This window comes from Gymnodraco acuticeps, unplaced genomic scaffold (genome assembly GCF_902827175.1).
Source record: "Gymnodraco acuticeps unplaced genomic scaffold, fGymAcu1.1, whole genome shotgun sequence".
Lineage (NCBI taxonomy): Eukaryota > Metazoa > Chordata > Actinopteri > Perciformes > Bathydraconidae > Gymnodraco > Gymnodraco acuticeps.
In genome coordinates, this window is record NW_022990673.1 from 2,017,498 (window position 1) to 2,038,841 (window position 21,344).

Sequence of the window (21,344 nt, forward strand, 5' to 3'; positions counted from 1 at the left end):
CCACAACCTTTTTCTCACTGTATATTTGACTGAAGGTCCCATCTTTCTTCTGCCAGTAGATTTTATCGCTATTCACCTGAAAGCAGACAGAGCATGAGGAAGAGAGAGAGACAAAATAAAGCCTTGAACAGATGGGAAACGTCATGCAGCGTTTTGATGTATGCCATATGGCTTATGATAGCTACACAGTACATGCATAATCTGCAGTGTTGGGCAAGTAACTTCCAAAATGTAATAAAGTACATATGACTTATTACTACAACACCAAAGTACTCTGTTTTTCCCAAGGACTGTGGTCTCCTGACTGGCTGAGAAGATCCTGCATATTGGGGCTGAACATCGACTGTGAAGAATGTGGTACTGCACATTGGAACAAATGATGTTGTGAAACAACAGTCAGAAGTGCTGAAAGAAGACTTAAATGTTTGTTGGAAACTGCCAGCTCTCTAAATGCAGAGGTGTTCATCAGTGGCCCTCTACCGCCAGTCAGAAGAGGGAGTGTAGAGATTCAGCAGATTGTTTGCACTGAACACCTGGCTTTCAACGCCTGTACTGACCATTCTGTTTCATTTTATTGACAATTTTAACTTTTTCTGGGATCGCAGACATCTTTTCAAGGCAAATGGAGTTTGCCTGAACAAGTCAGGAGTGAAATTGTTTATCTCTAACATATTCAACTGCCTGCGTCATCAATGTTCCCTCTGCCAAGGACAAGCGGCAAGAGGAATCAAAACAGGAGAAAGACACAACACATCACGCAGAAAACCCTGAAGAATTATCACTGCACCCGCCTGAGGAATGTTCTGATTATGGGAGACCTATGAGACAAATGAGGAGTCTCCACTGCCCGTCACCCCCCCCCCCCCCCCTGTCAACGCCGTTTGAGGATACTCCGTTCACCCTTTCACCCTCGCCCACCCCTCCTGGAGATCGAATGAACACACAAAGGAGATACAGAGGGTTGGCACCGATTCGTTCCTGGAGTTCAAAGACCAAACGAAGGCGATACGCAGGGCTGGCACCATGTCCTTTACCCCCGCTCTCTCAACGACGCCCACCAAATCACCGCGGAGACGCGCACCATCTCCCCCATCCTCACTCACCGTGCCTACATCAACCACCTCCCCCCCCTGGCAGCATTGTCCTCTACCCCCCGCACCATCTCGCCCGTCTCCCATCACCGTGCCTACGTCGACCACCCTCCCCTCCCTTCGAGGGGGCATCTGCAGTCTCCGAAGCCTGATAAGGATGTGTGTGTACAAAACACAACAAAACTCTTACTGATATGTGATGGGTCCAGCTCAAGGGCGTATGGCACTCTCAACTCTTTCAGGACATGTCGGGGGCCCTGCCTGCCAGTAGCTTTGCCGATATCTGTGTTGATAGGTAATAGATTAAGAGCGGTGAATCATAGAAAACAGGAAGCGCTCAAACGTTTTTGTGTGAGTGTATCTAATTTAGCAGTGATTCCATGTCAGCCACAGCTTGTTACAAAAAAACATGACTGATAGTGTGTTTAACAAACTTAAACTAGCTTTATTAAATGTCAGGTCTTTGGCAGGAAAAACATTTTTAATCAATGATTTTATCACTGAGCACAATCTCGATTTTATGTTTTTTAACAGAAACTTGGATTGAACAAAATAACAGTGCAGCTGTTCTTATCGAATCAACCCCTCCCAACTTTAGTTTTATGAGTCAGGAAATAATGCATAAGAAAGGGGTGGAGTTGCTATTCTGTTCAATGATTCCCTTCAATGCAGGAAGACAGCATATGGAAACTTTGATTCTTTTGAATATGTGGCCCTTCGGCTGTGAAATGCTCCTCTCGAGCTCTGTTCCTAAATATCTATAGACCACCCAAATACTGTGCAAGCTTTTTTGATGACTTTACTGAACTGCTGTCTATAGTGTGTATTGACTTTGACCGTTAGTCATTGTTGGTGATTTAACATCCATGTTGACCAACCCCCAGGAAAGAGGGGCTAAAGAACTGTTTTTGTGTTCTTGATAGCTATGGACTGACTCAGCATGTGACGGAGCCCACGCACAATAAGGGGCACACTCTGGACTTAATTATCTCAAAGGGTGTGAATATCTCTAAGGTTGTGGTGACTGATGTTGCACTCTCTGACCATTCCTGTGTTTTCTTTGAGAGCTCTATTTCTGTTCAAAAAATGTTCAAAAAGAGGGTAACCACAAAGCGATATTTAACTGAAAATACTAGGGAAATGTTTACTCAGAATTTCTCTTCCACACTTGCCCCTGCCAAACATCTCAGTAAATGAGCTAGTAGATCATTTTAATTCAAAATTAAAAATGTTTATAGATGCCATTGCTCCAACTAGGTTAAAGGAAGTGTCTGTCAAGAAAATATCTCCATGGAGAAAGGCCATGACCGTGAAAACAGAAAAAAGAGAATGTCGAAAAGCTGAACGCAGGTGGCAAAAAACAAATCTCCAGGTTCACTTTGAAATCTATAAAGAGAGACTTGGCCTTTATAATTTGGAATTGAAAAACGCACGACAATCGTTCTTCTCTGACATCATACCAAAAACAAAACAACGCACGTGCCTTGTTTGCTACCGTCGACAGACTAACTAACCCCCCAGTGTCAGTAGCCTCTGAATTTCTATCCACCAGGGCGTGCAATGACTTTGCCTCCTTTTTCACTGACAAAATTCAGAAAATCAGACAAGCAGTCAGTGCCTCTGCATCAGGAACAGCAAATGTGTTGTCCCTATCTCCACTTAACATCAATTCAAACATCATGACACAATTCCATCAGATTAATGATAAAAACCTAGAGGACATTATTCAACTTCTGAAATCCTCCTCTTGCTGCTTGATATTATTCCAACAGGATTTTTTCAAAGATGTTTTGCCTTGCATGGCCTCAGATCTACTTCATATAGTAAACAAATCTATTCACTCAGGTATTTTTCCACAGGCCCTGAAAACTGCAGTCATTAAAACCGCTCTTAAAAAAGAATAATCTAGATTGCTTCAGTAATGAAACAATTACAGGCCCATATCAAACCTGCCATTTCTAGGTTAAAATCATTGAAAAGTTGTTTTTCAACAGTTTGAGTAATTTCTTGCATTTAAATAACTGTTTTCGATTGTGTTCCAGTCAGGCTTTCGTCCAAACCACAGCAATGAGACTGCTCTTGTAAAGGTCTTTAATGACATCCACTTAAACACAGACAGTGGCAGAACTTCAGTGTTAGTATTATTAGATCTCAGTGCTGCGTTTGACACTGTTGACCACAGCATATTACTAGACCGACTGGAAAACTGGGTGGGACTTCGGAAACAGTTCTGAATTGGTTTGAATCCTACTTAAAGGACAGAAACAACTTTGTTTCTATAGGTAAATACACATCTGAGTTGACAAATATGACATGTGGGGTTCCTCAAGGCTCCATCTTGGGGCCTCTTCTCTTTAACATCTACATGCTACCACTGGCTCAAGATAATGAAGAACAACAAAAAAGTTACCATAGCTATGCAGATGACACACAAATTTACGTGACAATTTCACCAGGAGACTATGCTCCAATTCAAACACTGAGTAAGTGCATTGAACAAATCAATGACTGGATGTGTCAGAACTTTCTCCAATTAAACAAAGATAAAACTGAGGTAATGGTTTTTGGAGCCAAGTCAGAACGTATAAAAGTTAGCACTGAGCTTCAGCCTGCAATGTTCAAAACAACAGATAAAGCCAGAAATCTAGGTGTAGTCATGGACTCTGACCTGAGTTTCAACAGTCACATTAAAACTGTTACTAAATCAGCCTACTATCACCTAAAAGAATATATCTAGGATTAAAAGACTAATGTCACAGCAGGATTTGGAAAAAACTTGTCCATGCTTTTATCTTCAGTAGACTCGACTACTGCAATGGTGTCTTCACAGGTCTCACTAAAAAATCTATTAGAAAGCTGCAGCTAATTCAGAACGCCGCTGCTCGAGTCCTCACTAACACTAAGAAAGTGGATCACATCACTCCAGTTCTGAAGTCTTTACACTGGCTTCCTGCTGTGTCAAAGAATAGATTTTCAAAATACTGCTGCTGGTTTATAAAGCACTGAATGGTTTAGGCCCAAAATACATTTCTGACCTCCTGCTAAATTATGAACCATCCAGATCTCTCAGGTCTTCAGGGACTGGTCAGCTTTCTGTCCCCAGAGTCAGAACTAAACATGGTAAAGCAGCGTTCAGTTATTATGCTCCAAATATCTGGAACAAACTCCCAGAAACCTGCAGGTCCGCTACAACTCTGACTACTTTTAAATCCAGGCTGAAGACTTCTTTTCTTTTTGTCGCTGCTTTTAATGAACTATTCATATCTTAGACTGCACTGTAACTTTATCCATGTACTTTTTTCTTTTAATGTTTAATTGAATGCCATGTATTTTTTTCTTTTAATGTTTATTTTATTAGCTTTTCTTTTTAATGACTGATTTTAAATGCCATTTTCTTAATCTCTTTCATTTTTTGTAAAGCACTTTGAATTGCCTTGTGTTGAAAAGTGCTATATAAATAAACTTGCCTTGCCTTACTGTCTTTTTTAAGTAATAAGTTACATTACAATATTACTGTCTCTGAATTGTAATGAGTTACACTACTTTTATATTACTTTTGAGTTACTTTACCAAAATAACCGCAAAAGAATGGCTAGGTATTTTAAATGCTAAAATGTAGTTTAGTGCAGCTCATTATACATCCAGTGAAGGGCAATGTGGTATAGCATAACAACTGCAGGCCATTAAGGCTACTAACAATTTTGTTTACACAGCTTAGTTGAATACTCGATTCTGATTGTAAATTCTTAACATGTGACACGTTGTTAATACAGTAGTACATGCCACTGTCAAGGACTATAATGAAGGTTGCTAAGGAGGATCAAGAAAGAGAAAGGAAAATAGGTTAAAAGCCCTGAGCCTGTTTTTCAGGTCTCAGGCTCGAAAATGACATTCCCAGAATAAATGACTATATCTTCACTTCTAAAAGGGGTAAATTAATAATCTTTTTTCTCAAAGCAAGGTTAAACCTGTGAGTTGGATGTAGAAAAGTCAGAATCAATATAGATATTTTTTATTTTAAAGTAAATTCAGATTGAACATAGTAAAAAGATGTAAATTATAGTGTCCGTCCGTTTATTGCCATTGAACACAACTTTTGATCAGAAAACAGCAAAGGTAAGAGTTATTTGCCGTTTTGGCTACGTAAAGTGGAATTGTGTGTTGTGTTTGCTGGCTTTCGCTTCCGCGAGTTTTGGTCGCTCAGTGATGATACTTATACCATTGGAATCTGTGGAATCTCAGCTTTCAGATGATATCTTGTTTGTGCAGATCCGATGAAGTATACAAGATCGCTAACGTGAGTTATGTGCTAAGTGCGTTAGCATTCTTTTGTTTAGTGCTAATTCAGAGGCTCGATGTTAGACTTGTGTTTTGTTTGGTAAAAAAATGTTTCATATTGTCAGGTAGCTGAGTTTCTTCCCGTTAAGTGGGTATGACACATCAGCCCTCAGACGCTGTTTCTTGCAAGATGTTGCGGGAGACCCCCGTCCCCCATTTAATTGCGGGTTAAAATGGGTTGTAACTGCGTTACTGAGAATTGTAACGGTAGTATATTACCTACATTTCATTAAGTAATGCATTACATTACTTCGTTACAAGCAAAAGTAATACATTACTGTAACCTCTGTTACTTTTGTAACGCGTTACACCCAACACTGATAATCTGTCAACATGAAACAACAACGGAAATATCAGATGTTTAACCTACAGCACTCATGTAGGTTAAGTATGCTAGGGAAAACTGAACTTTATGGAAGTGCAGACAGAATATCTAGGGTGCTCCTCTAGAAATGAGTGGCATCTAACTCTGAGGTTGCAGATTGTAACCAGCTCTGAGGTTGCAGATTGTAAATACCCCTTTAAATGGGTCGGTGAACCTACGATGGCCTTCAGGTAACGTAAAACACGAAAAGCCCTCTCTGAGGTCAGTGTTTGGTTCGTCCATTCTGGGTAACTAAACATGGTGCTGCAACATGACAGACTCTGGAAAAGGGATCTACTATCTAGAGGTAAACCAATGAAAAACACACCTATTCTTAGTTCCAGGTGAATTAACACTAATGAACACATAATCAGGAATATAATATTTCCCATCTATTAATAAATCCCCCTTAATCCTACACACTGCTCCCAAAGTAAAAGATATATTCCACAAACCTCAGCGAACACAAATGGGATGTCATGTTTCAGGAAGACCTGTCCATTGCGTACTGCAGTGAGAGACGCCGGGCCGCAGCGGAAGGTGCCCTGACTCGTCTCCTGAGGCGTGGCGTCCACAGCTTGCCAGCCTCCGTTGCCTGCAGGCAAGTCTGGACGCGCCATCCAGGCATCGTTCCACACATGGAAGTTCCTTCATAAAAATACTTAAAGGTCAGGCTTCATAAATCTACATTTGGCTAATTTAATAAAAATAACTTTTGTCGTATTTGTTGGAACTGGCACTGAGTTCATGAGACAGATCTTAGAAATAATCAGGTAAAATAAGACATTTTGGTTACAGCCCGTTGGCGGTGCCTAGTTTTCACTTGACTGTTTTCAACATGTGGGGTACAAACTTTCATTTACAGCTTCACAGTACACTGTGGCAACATTTAACAAGTAAGAAATAAACTATATAGAAACCTTGTTTTGATATTGGATCAGCAGTTTGCCATTTAGATCGGAGTTCACAACATTGAGAAACAGACTCATTGGTCCTGTTTGTTGATTTAATTTGACACAGTGAAATCTTACAATTACCATAAACATTTTTAGTAACATTGTGGAAGGGGGAATGACGTTTTTGTTCACATATTATTTGTCACTTGCTCTAGTGTCAGGATATCGTTTTAGCAAATATCACAACAAATTACTTCTAAGAAAAGGTTACCAAGTGCTGGTTTAAACTACAGAGTGAAACCTGCCAAGATGAGGCAGCATCACAGTGATGGTGACAGGACATACCAGATAGAGTCAGCATTGAGGAGCTCCATAGGCTCCAGGCTCTCGTCCAGGTATACGTCTGTTGTCAAGGAGACGTCTGTGTCATGAGCTGAGCTGAAGTTGGTCACAGTTCGACCGGGAATGCCTAAACAGCGTAAGACTGAAAATATACAGCACCAGTCGTCAATATCTGTTTGAATCTCCCTGTCTGTTACACACATACACAAACACGTCTCATGAAATTGTGATAGGAAAAGAAAAACTGTCCGCTCACCTGTGGTGAATACTCCAGCAAAGACCCAGCATTGGCCATACTTAACAGGGTTTCCATTGTTTTTATGATATTCCTTCAGGATTTCCACACTTCCACTCCAAACTGTTGGACTAGTCCCAGCCAAATAGTTTCCGGACCAGTCTCCTTCCACGACACCTAGGTCATCTGGGGAGTTGATCTGGATAAGTGAAATATTGAGTTGTTATTTTTTTAAACCAAGTTTTCCATTTGGCAGGAACATGAACACAGTAACACTTCAGATTGTTTAGTATCACTTTACAATAAGACTACCCTTATAAAGGGTTTACGAATAGTTTGTAATTTATTTATTAATTAGGTTGTGAACACTTTATAAATCACGAATAAGCTTTTATAAGACATGACATAAACAGGGCAACTGTGACCGGTTGCTTGCCAAATAGTGAGCCCACATGTATCTGTACTGCTAAGTCTTATATTGGCTACTTAGCTTACTTCGTCTTCTTCATCAGCCAGCATCCTTGGTATCTGTTGTTCACCGAGTTGATTCTCTCTAACTAAGTAGCTAATATAAGGCTTAGTCATCTTGCCAAATAGTGAGCCTGTGTTGATGTATGAAAACTATGTTAGAACTTTTCAATAGTTAAAAAGAGTAAACGCAGTCTCACCATGGCTGAGACTACTCGCACCACATTAATCGGGTCTCCCCACCCTGACGGAGGAGTTCCACTCTTTTCCAGGACAAAGATACAAGCAGCAAGAATCCCATCTTGGAACTGAAAGCGAAAAAGAGAGCAATTAGGTTTCTACTGCTTAGTCTATTAACAAAACACTTAAAGATCGAACAACCCCCTCACCTGTCCATAGTCCCAGGTCCGCACTCCAATTTGATCCATGGTGCCATAGTAGATTTTTCCGATATCATTCAGGACATATTCCTGCCTCTCGTCTTCAGCATCCATGAACACTGTGTCATCTGACAGTGAACAAGTACAAAGTATCAATAACTTTAGATTTGTGTATACATCTCACAATTGTATATGATTTTTAAATGTAACTTAGACATTTAAACTAGAACAAAAAGCACTTAGGAGAGTGCAGATCTACTGTAAGAGAGGCTTTTCTTTAGTCTAGCCATTTGCCAGCAGTCATTGACAGAACAAGAACATGTAGTCATAAAAGTGGACAAAATAATTATTGGCAGACAGGTCCAGTAGTATTCACGATAATGTGTAGACAATCAGAGAGTAGACATTTCTTAAAAAATTAACACTGTTGTAGCCATGTCAAGATCAAAAGCCCGACAGGGGAATTTATTGAGGCTGAAATTGTCCTATTATGTATTTCAGAGTAAATGGCATAAAAAACCCTTTTGTTCTTCTTGGTTGGGTTTTTTCTTAGAGGAATAGTTAGACATATTGGGAACGTAGAGGTGTTTGCTTTCATATGAATAGTGAGATGAGAAGATTATGGTCTGTCTGTCTGTTAAATACACTGAAAAAACTGAACCGTTGACTTTAATTAAATGTATTATGGCAACATATTTCACATAACTGTATTAGGCTAGTCTATTAGCATAGCTTAGTATAAAGACTTAAACTGGGAAACAACTAAACCAGCATTTCACAAAATCAACCAATAAGCACCTCTTAAACAAACTAAATAACATTGTATACCTTTACTTCATGGTTATATGACTGTATTGTAATGTCTTTCTGCTAGTTTTAATACCCGTTGTAGTATATTAACCTGACAAACATATACCATGTGTGTCTTAGATGCTTTATTTTTGTAATCCCATATTTACCTTCACACCAGGGGTTGAACAGCATAAGGATGTCATTAGCAGGGTCATGTGTAGAAACTGCCTGGCCATTTGCACAATGCGTCTCCACTATTATTTGATATCGGCCAATGAGCGCCGTGGGGAGAGAATTCACAGACAGCTTCATCCTTTTGTCGTCCTGACTCACAATAGAAGCCTCCCAACGATTGCCCTCCAACTCCTCCACCAAAGGGACAATTACATGGGTTCCTTTTGACACTGTTGGCAGCGGCCCTGAGAAAGGAAAAGAAGACATGTCAATGAAGCATATGGAAACAACCCAGTCTCACGGCATTTCGTGTTATAGTCACGAAATTAATCTAATCTATTGATTCGTGTTCACCTTACACGATTTCCCCCTTTTTTTCGTGTCACACGGAACGATTTTAAAAGTAATGTATTTCTATTGGTAATATGTGTCGTATCTGCACCACATATTTTTGTCCAGTCGGGTCTTGGAAGACCAGAAGCTGTGTGGTTCGTAAAAAAAATGTCTTACTCAATATCTTTCCCTAAGCCTAACCCTTTTATTTTAAATTGTATAATGTCGGAGTTTTTTGCCGTCCGTGAGGAAAAGAAATGGCTCAGAGCCTCAGAATACTGACATCTGTATTTTTTTTAATCTGTTTTTCCTTCTTATTGTTATTATTTACATTGCTTTTAATATTGTTCTGTATGACACGAAAAAAATGGAGAAATCGTGTTGGTGAACACGAATCAATAGATTAATTTCATGACTATAACACGAAATGCTGTGAGACTGTGTTGGTGGAAACTAGTGTTCATGCCATGCCCAAAAAAAAAAGTTTTTTTCACCTCAATAGGCCTCGCTCAATCTTAACCACACCTGCATTCCTACCTTGTTAGGTAAACGGAGTCTATACAAAGATTCCAGATGAGCTTCATGATTTATGCATATGCACACACATACACGCACACATAAACGTTATAATAGCAGTGCAGCTGTGCTACAAACAGTTATCCTTGGCAGCAGTTTGGCTGCAGTTCCTGCACTGGCATGAACAATGCTAATGTTTAAGGCGGGGATCTGCATTCTGGGTTTAAAGAGAAACACTCAAATCTTTAATGGGCCCTGTGTTTTCTATGTTTAAGAAATTCACCTCTAAAGGGAGTAAGGAAAACTCACAACTCTCCCTGATTGTTATCTCTTTCCTCACTGGGTGTGGCCTTGGTCTTTTTTGGCTTACACGTGTCTTAACTATGATACAATTTCAAGATTTCATTTGTAAAGACTGACAACTGGTTGTGTGTGAAAATAGGAATCTGCAGCTGCCTTGAAGGAAAGGAATGAAACAACCATTGTAAAACTGTGAATCACTGTGGTACTTTTGTTGGCGCTTTCCTCCGCTTTGCTTTCTACATGTGCATAAGCAATATCAAAATAATAGCAACATTTCCATGAACTTTATACTGAATACATCCCATTCCCTAGAGGGTGAACCCAAAGGATGTGTGAAGACCTGCAGATAGTTTTTCATAATTGAATGGAGGCTGTCTGTGCAGCAGGGGTGCAAAGGCACGGGTAACAACAGCCTGAATTCCTGCTTGAAGCAATATACTGAAGCAACCTTTGTGTTGAAAGGTGCTATTTAAACAGACTTGGCTTGACTTGCAACAACAGCTTGTAAAAAAACTTTGATACAAATTAGAATAAATAACTGCCATTATTTTGGATACTTTATTAGCAAAAAAGCTACCATTCTTTAAACCTTGCATGTTTCCTCAGTGTTAAGGAATGTACATGGGGTAAAATACGATTTCCTCTCATGGATTCACAGTCTCTGTAAATGAGACGGGGTAATTCTTCTCTGCAAGCTTCACTTGTGTTATATCTATAATTGTAGGATCTATATTGGTCTGCATCCTCTCGACATAAAGACATAGAGAGAGACAGCAGAGACAGAGGCAGTTGGTGTGCCAGCATCAATGGTAAATTGTCTGCAGACTGGATTTTTAGTTAGAGTAAGACTCGACTCGGCATTCGTAAAAAAAACTCTCTCCCCTGGAGCATAGCAACTGTTACCATAGCAATAGTAACCAAAAAGCTCTCACTCCCTCTCACTCTCCCTCCTAATCTATCCATCTCACACACAAATGCTACATAATCTGAATACACACACAAGGAGCCAAATTACCGGTTTAAACCTCAAACTTCTTGCTTCATTTAGTTTCCTCCTGGAGCTCTAAAACCGTCACCATCCTCTTTACACTTTGACTGCTATAAAGAGGGAGGTCTTAATTATCATGTGCAGCTCGGCAGAGGTTTCCACGAGAGTCAGGCTGGACTGCCTCCATCCAGTTTCACACTTGGCCTTCCTAGATCAGAGGCCATTCATGTGGGAAATCTATATCTAGCAAATTAGTATTCATAAATGGGGTGAAGCCTGCGAGCTAGTTCAGGCAGTCAACTCGAGCACTTATGCTGCATTCATACATAACGCCCCTTGCTACTCTGCAACCAACCAAACAGAGTCTCCTTAATATGCCGCCCTATTTAACCTGCCAGATATCTCTCCATGCATTGCTTACTGCTGCTATTGCTGCAGCTACTTCTACGTCGCTGCTGCTTGCTGCACCACCACCATTTGTCATTCAAATACAGTAGATAGCCTTGTAGTTGCACTGTATAGGCAAATTGCTGTTTGACCAAAATTAGCAGCCTTTGAACTGTGAATAGTTCTGTGAGAGGATACAAAGTAGTTGATATTGATATACTTTATTAATCCCCGTGGGGAAATTGTTTCTCTGCATTTGACCCTTCCTAGTGTTAGGAGCAGTGTGCTGCCATTTTGAACGGCACCCAGGGAGCAGTGTAGGGAACGGTGCCTTGCTCAGGGACACCTCGGTAGCACTTGGTCTTGCTGGGACTTGAACTGGTGACCTTCCAGTTGCCAAGCCAAGTCCCTATCGACTTCGCCACCACCGCCCCCCCTAGTAGAGGCTAATGTGAGTGTAAAAATACTTTGGTTACTATTGTGATATCGCTTTTTGTTAAAAATGAATCTCGGTGAAGCAGATCAAGGACATGCTTCTTGAGGTAGGATCGTTATTTAGAGTTGTCATTGAAATGCAAGTTGTTGGCAGTCACCCATTCAGAATATATTAATTTAGGTAATTTCTCTTTTTTTCCTTTTTCAAAAATAGCACAATGTAATTGAAGTATGCAAAGAACTATAGCCATCCGCTGCCTTGTCGTGTACCTTGGAGACAAGGAAGAGGACCTTTTCAAGGAGTTTAGCGACGTAATTAAAAAATCTTGAAATAAAATAAAATCCACGGGCACAGTGTAAAAACAGTGTCAGTTACATTTTGAAGCATATTGCACTTTTGGCCACACCCCAATCAATAATATCTTAGCAACGTTCAGCATGGATAGGTGTTGACAGCAATGGCATGGGAAAAGGATTGTGTAACATTTGAAAAGTGGCTTCTGCTCTTCACTTAACCAGTTCACATATTGTATGGAACCTGCAAAAAAGATGAGAAGATACACTAAAACTTGCACGGTTGGGATTGACAAAATCTGTCCACATGCATTTAAACACTAGGCAAAGTACTCAAAAGCACCTCTGTGTGTCTTCAGGACCACATTGCCATGATGACACACACATGCAGACTCAATAGGTGAAAACAATACCAGCGTTGCTTTAGCAGCTGGTAATAATGGCTCTGAATTAGCTAAGAGTTTAAAAAGAATGCAATTACCTAATTCATTATCTCTTATGCGCTAACCTATTATTGAATGTGCTTCAAAAGGACATGAATATCGCCTTCATCAGTGACCGGTCCACCCCAGGATCTGACCATACGATGGCAACCATCGTGGTCGAGGGAAACAAATGAATGAGCAAGCATTCTGCGTTAAATGTGTTCATACTGTTTGAAATAATGACTGTCGGCAGTGCAAACATCTTTGATACATCTTTTGTAAAATGGATGTGTGTGATCTGCAGATTGGTGGCCATTGAGAGTTTGTTTCTGTAGTTTTACAAAAACTTTACAGATTTTACATATTTGGCACTGGTTTTAAATATGCAAAGGCCTCTAACTTCGATGTGATGGCAGCATTTATTAGCTGTGTCCCCATTTGCCATGGTAATATGGCTAATGTGTTTATTTATTATTTGTGGTGCAATTTACATTTTTCAAGATTTAAATGAAGCTCAGCGCAAGTTCTTTCAGGAAGACTGGGTGTATATACATTCACTCCGCAGCTGCATATAATCAGCTCATCACAGGCGTTCTCTTTAACCTATTACATTTCACCTCATTCTCCAGCAGCCAATCAACGTGCTGCAAACAAACTATAAAATGGTTCTCCTCTCTCCTGCAGTCAGCTGTGATTTCAGGTGTTCATGCACCTTATCATACTGTATGGCATGTGCCAATAAATGTTCAAACAAAATGAATTCTCTCCTGATTGAAACATCATGTGTTGAAATAAACAACTGCATTTCAAAATAAAAAGTGAATTGCCTAATATTTTTGTTGTGGAATCAATTAATTTCTTTCTTTAAAGGCAAAAACATGAAAAAGCTAAGAAAAAAACTATTGAAAACAATATATTTGGAGCAAATTAATTTATAAATGGTTGTCAACTTAAAAACATGTGTTCACAATGATAGTAATTAAGTACATACAACTTAAAATTCCTTTTAAATCATGTGGTAAAACTAGTCGGAACAACTTAATCTTTTGAGTAATCAACTTCAAAACTTGTGTTTATAATACCAATTATTAGTGGTAATTAGAAACACCTCTGATTGTAGAGGAAAAGCCTTCTCCCCTAACTCAAATAACTTTGTTGCTTTGAGACAATTTCATTAGAAGTTGTCTTAACTCAATAAACATTGATGCAACTGTTGCGTTGATTTTCTTTGTTGAGCCAAGGCATTTGTTTTTAGAGTGCAGCTTCCACCTGTAGGCTTGGTTTTTTTTTTTTTCGTTTTTTTGCCTAAATCCTACCGGCCCACATTTGTAAGTGATCCGGCCACTCCCTGGAGTGTGTGCACCAGATTGATGCATTTAACTTCAACATTTAAAAAAAAATCTTCCCGGGGGAGCATGCCCCCGGACCCCCCTAGAGGAGGTTAGGGCCACCACCTGCCCACACCCCCTGTTAAATTGTCTCACCCACATTGAGGATGCTGCCTACGCCCATGTTTTATTCCATGTGTCAAGTCAGGCAAATTGGGTCCAAATGTTATTGCATCAATGATCTTTTAACATTAAAATCACTAAATATGATGCTGTAACTATTGTGCTCTAGGCAACTCAAAGGCTCAGGTAATGTGATTACTATATGAATAATGGTCCAAAATAACATAAAATGCATAGGGTTTTTTGTTAAGTAACATACTTTCGTCACCGGCCGGCCGATACAGGCCTGTCTGTCAATTAATCCCCGGGCCACTTTTTCCCCCCAGTCTGCCCCTGATCATCACTCATCGTGCTATGTATATCTATGGAGTGATGATGCCCGAGCCTAGTCGCCAAACTCAACTATATGCTGCTTCTAATAAACATGTTAAAGAAACACGTGAGTTGTCTGACTGAACTGTTGCTGTATAAAATGGACTCATGTATTTTGTTGATGGGAAAGTCTATCTTTACATTTTCTTATTTCTATGTATAACCATAAAACAAAGGACACTTTATGGGTCGTAAAAGTGAACTACAGTGTTCAAATCTCCAATTAGCAAACAGTACATGGTTTCTTTCTAGAACGCGGACTAACCTGTTTTAAGATCGAGGTGAAGTTTGTCAGTGCTGGGGTCAAAGGGTCGAGACAGAGTAATCCACATATGGAAATTCTGTCCTCTGCGAATAATAAAGGCGTCACTTTGGTAGAGGTCGGTGTGGTGCTGTGTGCGGTTCTCCCCTGATTTGCCTTTCATCAGGTCTATTGATTTCACATTGAGGAGGAGTTCTGCAAAACAAGAACAGTTGTTTAAGAGTGGAGTCCATCTCACTGCTGGTATTTACTTTGTTTAATAAATAAGTTACCATCAAGCTCGCTGTCACCAGCATCAGGCTTCTTATCGTCTGTCCCTTTATCCAGGTCATCAGTTACTGTAATCAAAGTGTCTGTAATGTCGACGTCATCTCGCTGGGGACAGCAGCACGGGCAGATTTTACGCAGCCATGTCTGGCCTGCATTTCCCTGCTCAGAATTGTCTTCCTCTGAGGCTTCCTTTTCTTCCTCTGTGTCCTCCCCAAATCCAAACGTGACAATAGGAAACCGACCCACTGCAGACCGGTCTCTGATTGATCGCGTCGATACAGGCATCCTGAGAAAAAGGTAAAACACAATGAGGAAATCTAAAGCTTTGTCATTGAATATGCATCCATTTCATTAAAGACAACACCACATATGAGTGAAGTTCTTAAGGTATTTTTTTACTACTCCTTGTATTTTTGACAGATTACAGATATGATAGATTATTAGATATAAGGGTTTTGTTGTTATCCAATCTGGATTTCTTCTTGTATTTATCAAATTGGTGATTTATTGTGGGGGGGTTTTCTAGTATACATTAGCAAGTGCAGTATTACCCCTAAGTACCCCAGGTTGGGAATCTTTGATCTTTTTAGACACAGAAAATATATATTTGTATTCAAGTATTGTTATAGTGTCATATTAATATCCCTCATCTGTTCATTTCACTAAAAGGTATTGATACAAATAAATACGTAAAACTGAAATGACTGGTCTGACATGATAATTATGTAACCCATAAGAAGCTGATCATTGCTGATTTGAATGATAAAGATCACTTGTTCAGTACGAACAACACATACATAGTCATGTATCCACTATTTCTGCTGCTAAACAGAGAACAAATCATACAACTATGCTTATTTGTTTATTTGATCTGCGTACACACAGATAATAATCCCTAATGCCATGTGATGCTGACAATTGAGCGGCCCGACCAAGCAAGGAGGCAGAGGCAGAACGTCCAAAAATACAACCCGGTGTGGGCATTTATTAAAACATGAACACATTACACACACAGCCTCAATCCTGCTGCTGTTCACGTGAGCCCAGCCTGCAGCCACCAGGATCTCACCCACAGTCCCTGCCTCCTCAACAGACAGGGAAACAGAGCCTAAATACACACACTCTAATCAGCACAACAAGACACAGGTGAGGGGGGAGGAGACAACACAGGGCACCAGGTGCACACAATCAGCAACAGACATAACGGGAGGGGGAACACTTTTCAAACACAAACTTATAACTGAACAGAAGTACACACATACAAACCCAACTAAACGCATTCAGCACTTGAACAATTACTGCCACTTAACGCTATGATGTCTCCACCCCCACATATTATGTGCACCCAGATTATTCTTAACCGCTGTCATTCTAACCCAGCATAAGCACTTTCGGCGCTCTCGCTAACTCCCCTATCTTGTCAGGCGGAGCCGAGGACCCGACCAGCACCTGCCAGACGACATTTCAATCAATACGGTTTAATCCTTTAATAAATACTATCTCAATAATTAGTATAAATTACATAAAATGTGCAAATATGCCATGCCAAACGGTACTGTGCAATCACGCTAATAAAGTGCAAAACTGTTCACTAAAGTGCTGAGTTACGAGGCCCGAAGCCGTCAGTTCACAGTGACGAAGTTACGTCACATGGCATTAGACAGAAAGGCTTCTTTCTCTCAGGATTAATCCTGAGCTGATTCACTGATGCTTAATATTACATTATCTGATTTATTAAATTAGTGAAAGCCTCCTGGGGGTGAGAATGTGCTTTGATTCACAACTGTGCCATTAAACAAATGTAATTTCTGTGTTTAACGACCAAAACACTATGCTTTGCCACCAAAGATAAGCGTCACATTTCTTTGAAGAATCTGCACATGAATTCTGCTAAACTTCACGGCACAGTGATTCAAATCCAACCTATTTCCATCTTACTTTCTCCCTACACCCATTTTCCTGAGCCTTAGCTCACTTCCTTCTGATTTTACTTTCTAGCAGAAATTATAGCTTCAAGAAAAAGCTACAAAGCCACTGAAACCTTTCAAAAACTCACTTTAGATTCCCTAGCTTGGCAACAGTGATTGTTATGTGGTTACCAAACAGACTCCGATGAAGCAATAGTGGGACTGTCAATGACTTCACTCTTTATTCTTATGCCAATGAAGTTAAGACAGAACACTAAATCCCAGACAGACTTGTAGGTGTGGGAGCTCCTCCTCCTCCTGCAGCTCAGGATAGTGCGTCATATTTACAGACAAGCCCAGAAGAAGCTTAACAAAACAATGTGCATAAAGTAAATCTATAACAACCTGATAAACACGCCTACTACATCGATGATCGTGTGTTCGTTCGCATGTTTCAGCTTTGAGTAGTTTCTTCTTTCAGAGCAGCACAATGTTACATTTCACATTGTTGATTTTGCTATCATGGATTTTAAAAACTCTTCACACTGTGAGCAAAACTAAAGTCCATGTGGACCAAACTGTGAATTACTTTTTAACTGCTTTCACACAAAACACATTTTCACACAAAACACAATTTTCGTAAAACCATGAACTCTTTCCCAATTCATACTTAACAATTACAAAAGGCTATATATTTGCAGCACATTTTCCAAGTGATCACACACGTTGCCAAACACGTTTAAATCTGAAATTGGCGTGAACCATGGAAAAATCAAACGTCTAATTATATTGTAATTACAACAACATTTACTACAGTAATAATTAATCATAGTAATCAATCACAGCTGATTTTAGGTTCTTCTGGAAGTTAAGGTGTGGCCAAATGCAGCAAAGAGGGAGGACTGAAACCTTAAAGAACTGTAATGTGTGAGGTAATACTAAACATGTCGTCATTGTTTAGTATGTCAATGTCAACTACTGTATATTCCGTTAGTTAAACACAGTTTGCTAACTCCAAATTGCATTCAATAAAGCAGATGGGACAGGGACTTTTATACTCTATCTGCAAGTCTCCACATAGATTTTGGAAACCTCAGTGGGTGGGTGAAAGTTTACTGCAGGGTGGGCCCTCCCAAACTGCTTTAGTAAATGACGATGAAATCCACCGCAGCACCTGCCTCAGTGCCAAAAGATATAATGTGGGTAGAGGAGGAAGAATGTGTGGAATTGAGGTCCATATGTTTGAGGTTACACTTAGATTGCAAAAACAGAAACACACCCACACAAATCAACAAAACCTTCTCACTGCATCCATTAATGGGATAAATGAACTATGAAATGTTTGCAATGCACTGTAAACTAACACAGTGAGACGAGGAGATACAACTCTCACCAAGCTGTGCAGAAATTAGAGCGACATGTTGTGGACGATAAGACGACCGACAGCTGAACCTGCTAATGATATGAGATTTATCGCTTCATCATCCTACGTATTACATTCAAACTACTCAGAGACGACTTCCCTCTGGGCCTGGCACATGTTTGGGTGCCTGCATGTGCAGATGGGGAAATTCTGATCAAATGTTAAATAAAGTAGGTCTTAGGTCACTCCCATGATTTTAGCAGCAGAAAATACCAATGTGCTATTCATCGCTGGTTAACAATTTCCTCCAGGAGGGTGGAGATCCAGTAAGCATCCCTCTGCTACACTCATGACCTGATGCAACGGGGCCTGGGGGGGTCAGTCATTTCCAACCAAAACAAGGAACACAAAGGGACGTTCTCGTGTGACGTCAGAATAAAAGCATTCAGAGTTCAATTTGAACACACACCCAGTTGTATTTGAAACTAAGCCAAGTTCATGTGATGCATTCCTTTACACAGTAGCCTACTGTTGCTTTAGTATGAGCATGCTTTGCTTTACATGATTAGACATGAACCACAGATTTGTGGCAGATGTTTGACAGCTCTATGTTGCAGGGCGTCACAGCAGATATAATATTATGTACTGTATGTGAGGAAAAACAACCCTTCCAGACACAAAGTGCAAAATAAATGAATAATATTTATAATATCCAAAATCCAAATCCATTCAGGAAAACAGATGAACATTAAAAATACAGTCTTTTAAATCATGCATGAGATGGCACTCTTTTAGACTATTGTTTGCATAATCTAGACAGCAAAGACATAATAATGCACATTTTGTTATGACCTGTCTCCTTTTCTTGATATAAAAGCACATTATTTTTGGCATTGTATCTGAGAGTAGACTGCTCAGGAGAAAAGTTTGAAAGTAAGTTATCGTTAACAACATAAAGTCATAAATCAAAGACCAGATGGCTGTATATAGAGAGAGATACCTGTGAAACAGCTCGTTCAAACTCACTCAGTTCAGAGGCAGATGAAATGAGACAAAGCAGACTGGAGGAGGAAATCTTCTGTGCGCCGTGTCTTTGTGTTTGACAGACTACGAGTTCAGACCTCCTTTAAGTAATAGAGTGAGGGCACGCCTTCCTGCAGCACCAACAGCAGTCAGATATTTTTGCCAAAAGAAACAACTGAAACGGTTACATTTACAAGAGAGAGAGAGAGAGTAAAGAGCCGCCTCTTTTGAAATGTAAGTCAAAACTCATTCTAGTGAATATTAGCACACTTTTCCATAATCTGGTTAACAGTTTCTACTTAGGCTTGTGTATTAATGTTGGTAAGGGCACTCTGGAAAACTGTATGCTACCTATCAATGGCTATTCCTAATGATAAAGTATTTCCGACATTACAATAACTATTTACTAATCCATACTAATAAATGACAATTGAATGGATATTACAATCAAATGATCATAGCAGGATGGTCAATGTGTTGGCTTCTTTTTTGTGTAGGCCTACTTTAAACATTTCAACAAATAGTGATTCTCTCCATTTTTCTTTTGCAAACAATAAAGGCAAACATTTGCCTTGATCATGTGAGGGGGTTAGAAAAGTAAACCATTTATTATTATTAGCAATAGTTTTGGATGCAATCCTAATGAGGCGTGTACACCAGTCTCATTTTGAATGTATAGATGTATTCACTCATTTAGTAGTATCTAGGCCATACCAGACTATATTCAGGTAATTAAGGTAACTTAGTTCAACATTCGAAAGGAGATGAAAAAAGAGGGTTGTATATATCTAAATATTAAATCATATTGGTGTTTTTCTTAGAAGAAATTTCACTCGTCATACAAGGAAGAGGAAAGAAAAAGTATGACTCAGCCAGCATGCACAATACCAGGATTAAAACATCTGAATGGAATTCAGCCATAATTGATATTCATCACACCTGCTTTTCATACTCTGATGGTTCCAAAATGCCTACAAATGATCGTTTGCCCACTCACCGTGTGGGAGGATCCACTCCTTGTTCTTAGCAAGGTATGACACGGAGTGATGCAAGATGATGACTGAGTTATCCACACGGACTGGTTGAGTTGGTTTTCTCTCAATTTCTCAACTTTGTGATTGTGCAACTCCGGCAGTGGCTCAGTCAGCAGGGGGCTTGGACTGGGAGCTGTAGGGTCGTCGGTTTAAGTCCCCGAACAGACGTGTTCCGTGCCAAGGCACCGGATATAATAATAATAATAATCAACAAAAGGAAGGACTTTAGACCTTCTACCAGAGACCTCACTGTACATATTTTACCTGTTTATTTCTCTTAAAAAGCATACATTGATCAGTTTTTAACTGTGACTCTTTGATGAGCATGCCTTTCTGTTGGTTGATCATTTACACTTTTACAGATATTTACGGTACACAGAGGATAAAAGCCTACTGACTTTGGTGACCCACAGTCATGTCTTTTAGCACTGCCATCAGGTTGATATGTCCAGTTTCAAGTAAAGTGTTCTCACTACTACAGAGTGGATTACCATGCAATTTGCTACAGTCATGTTTTATCAGGATGAAAACTATTTTCTTTGATGATCCAGTTTTCCTTCTAGTTCCACCATGAGGTTGCAATAGCGCTTAACATTCACCGTGGTTTTTAAATAAATACTTGAACAATTAATGAACCCGCAATAAGTTGCAGTATTTTTCAAATTTGATCAAGTTTGCTTGTTTTGGTTCACACGTTCCCATAGGACAGTTTCTACCTGAAGGGTCTGCTTAGGCAACCTATCACATCAGAGTAAAACAAACATCAATCGATACGGCAGATTACTCAAATGAAAAAGGTAAACCTCATGTGTGAATGGCTTGGGGGATAAAGGTGCATTCAGGAAGGTCTGTGCATCAGATATTACATTTTCTCTGATAACAGAAAATAATACAAAGAAGC

General features: G+C 39.7%; 1 protein-coding gene across 2 annotated transcripts; it reads right to left on the bottom strand.

Moving 5' to 3' along the window:
- On the bottom strand, positions 1 to 19,505 carry LOC117555187 (protein-glutamine gamma-glutamyltransferase K-like; the record flags this gene model as incomplete). 2 transcript variants are annotated; one of them, XM_034229975.1, is given in 10 exon segments in its annotated part: positions 1 to 76; positions 6,249 to 6,441; positions 7,035 to 7,173; positions 7,288 to 7,465; positions 7,935 to 8,042; positions 8,124 to 8,242; positions 9,074 to 9,325; positions 14,850 to 15,041; positions 15,119 to 15,402; positions 19,413 to 19,505. In XM_034229975.1, coding segments are annotated over 9 exon segments (1,540 nt in total), but the record flags the coding sequence as incomplete, so codon positions are not given.
- Between the last annotated feature and the right edge of the window lie 1,839 nt (positions 19,506 to 21,344).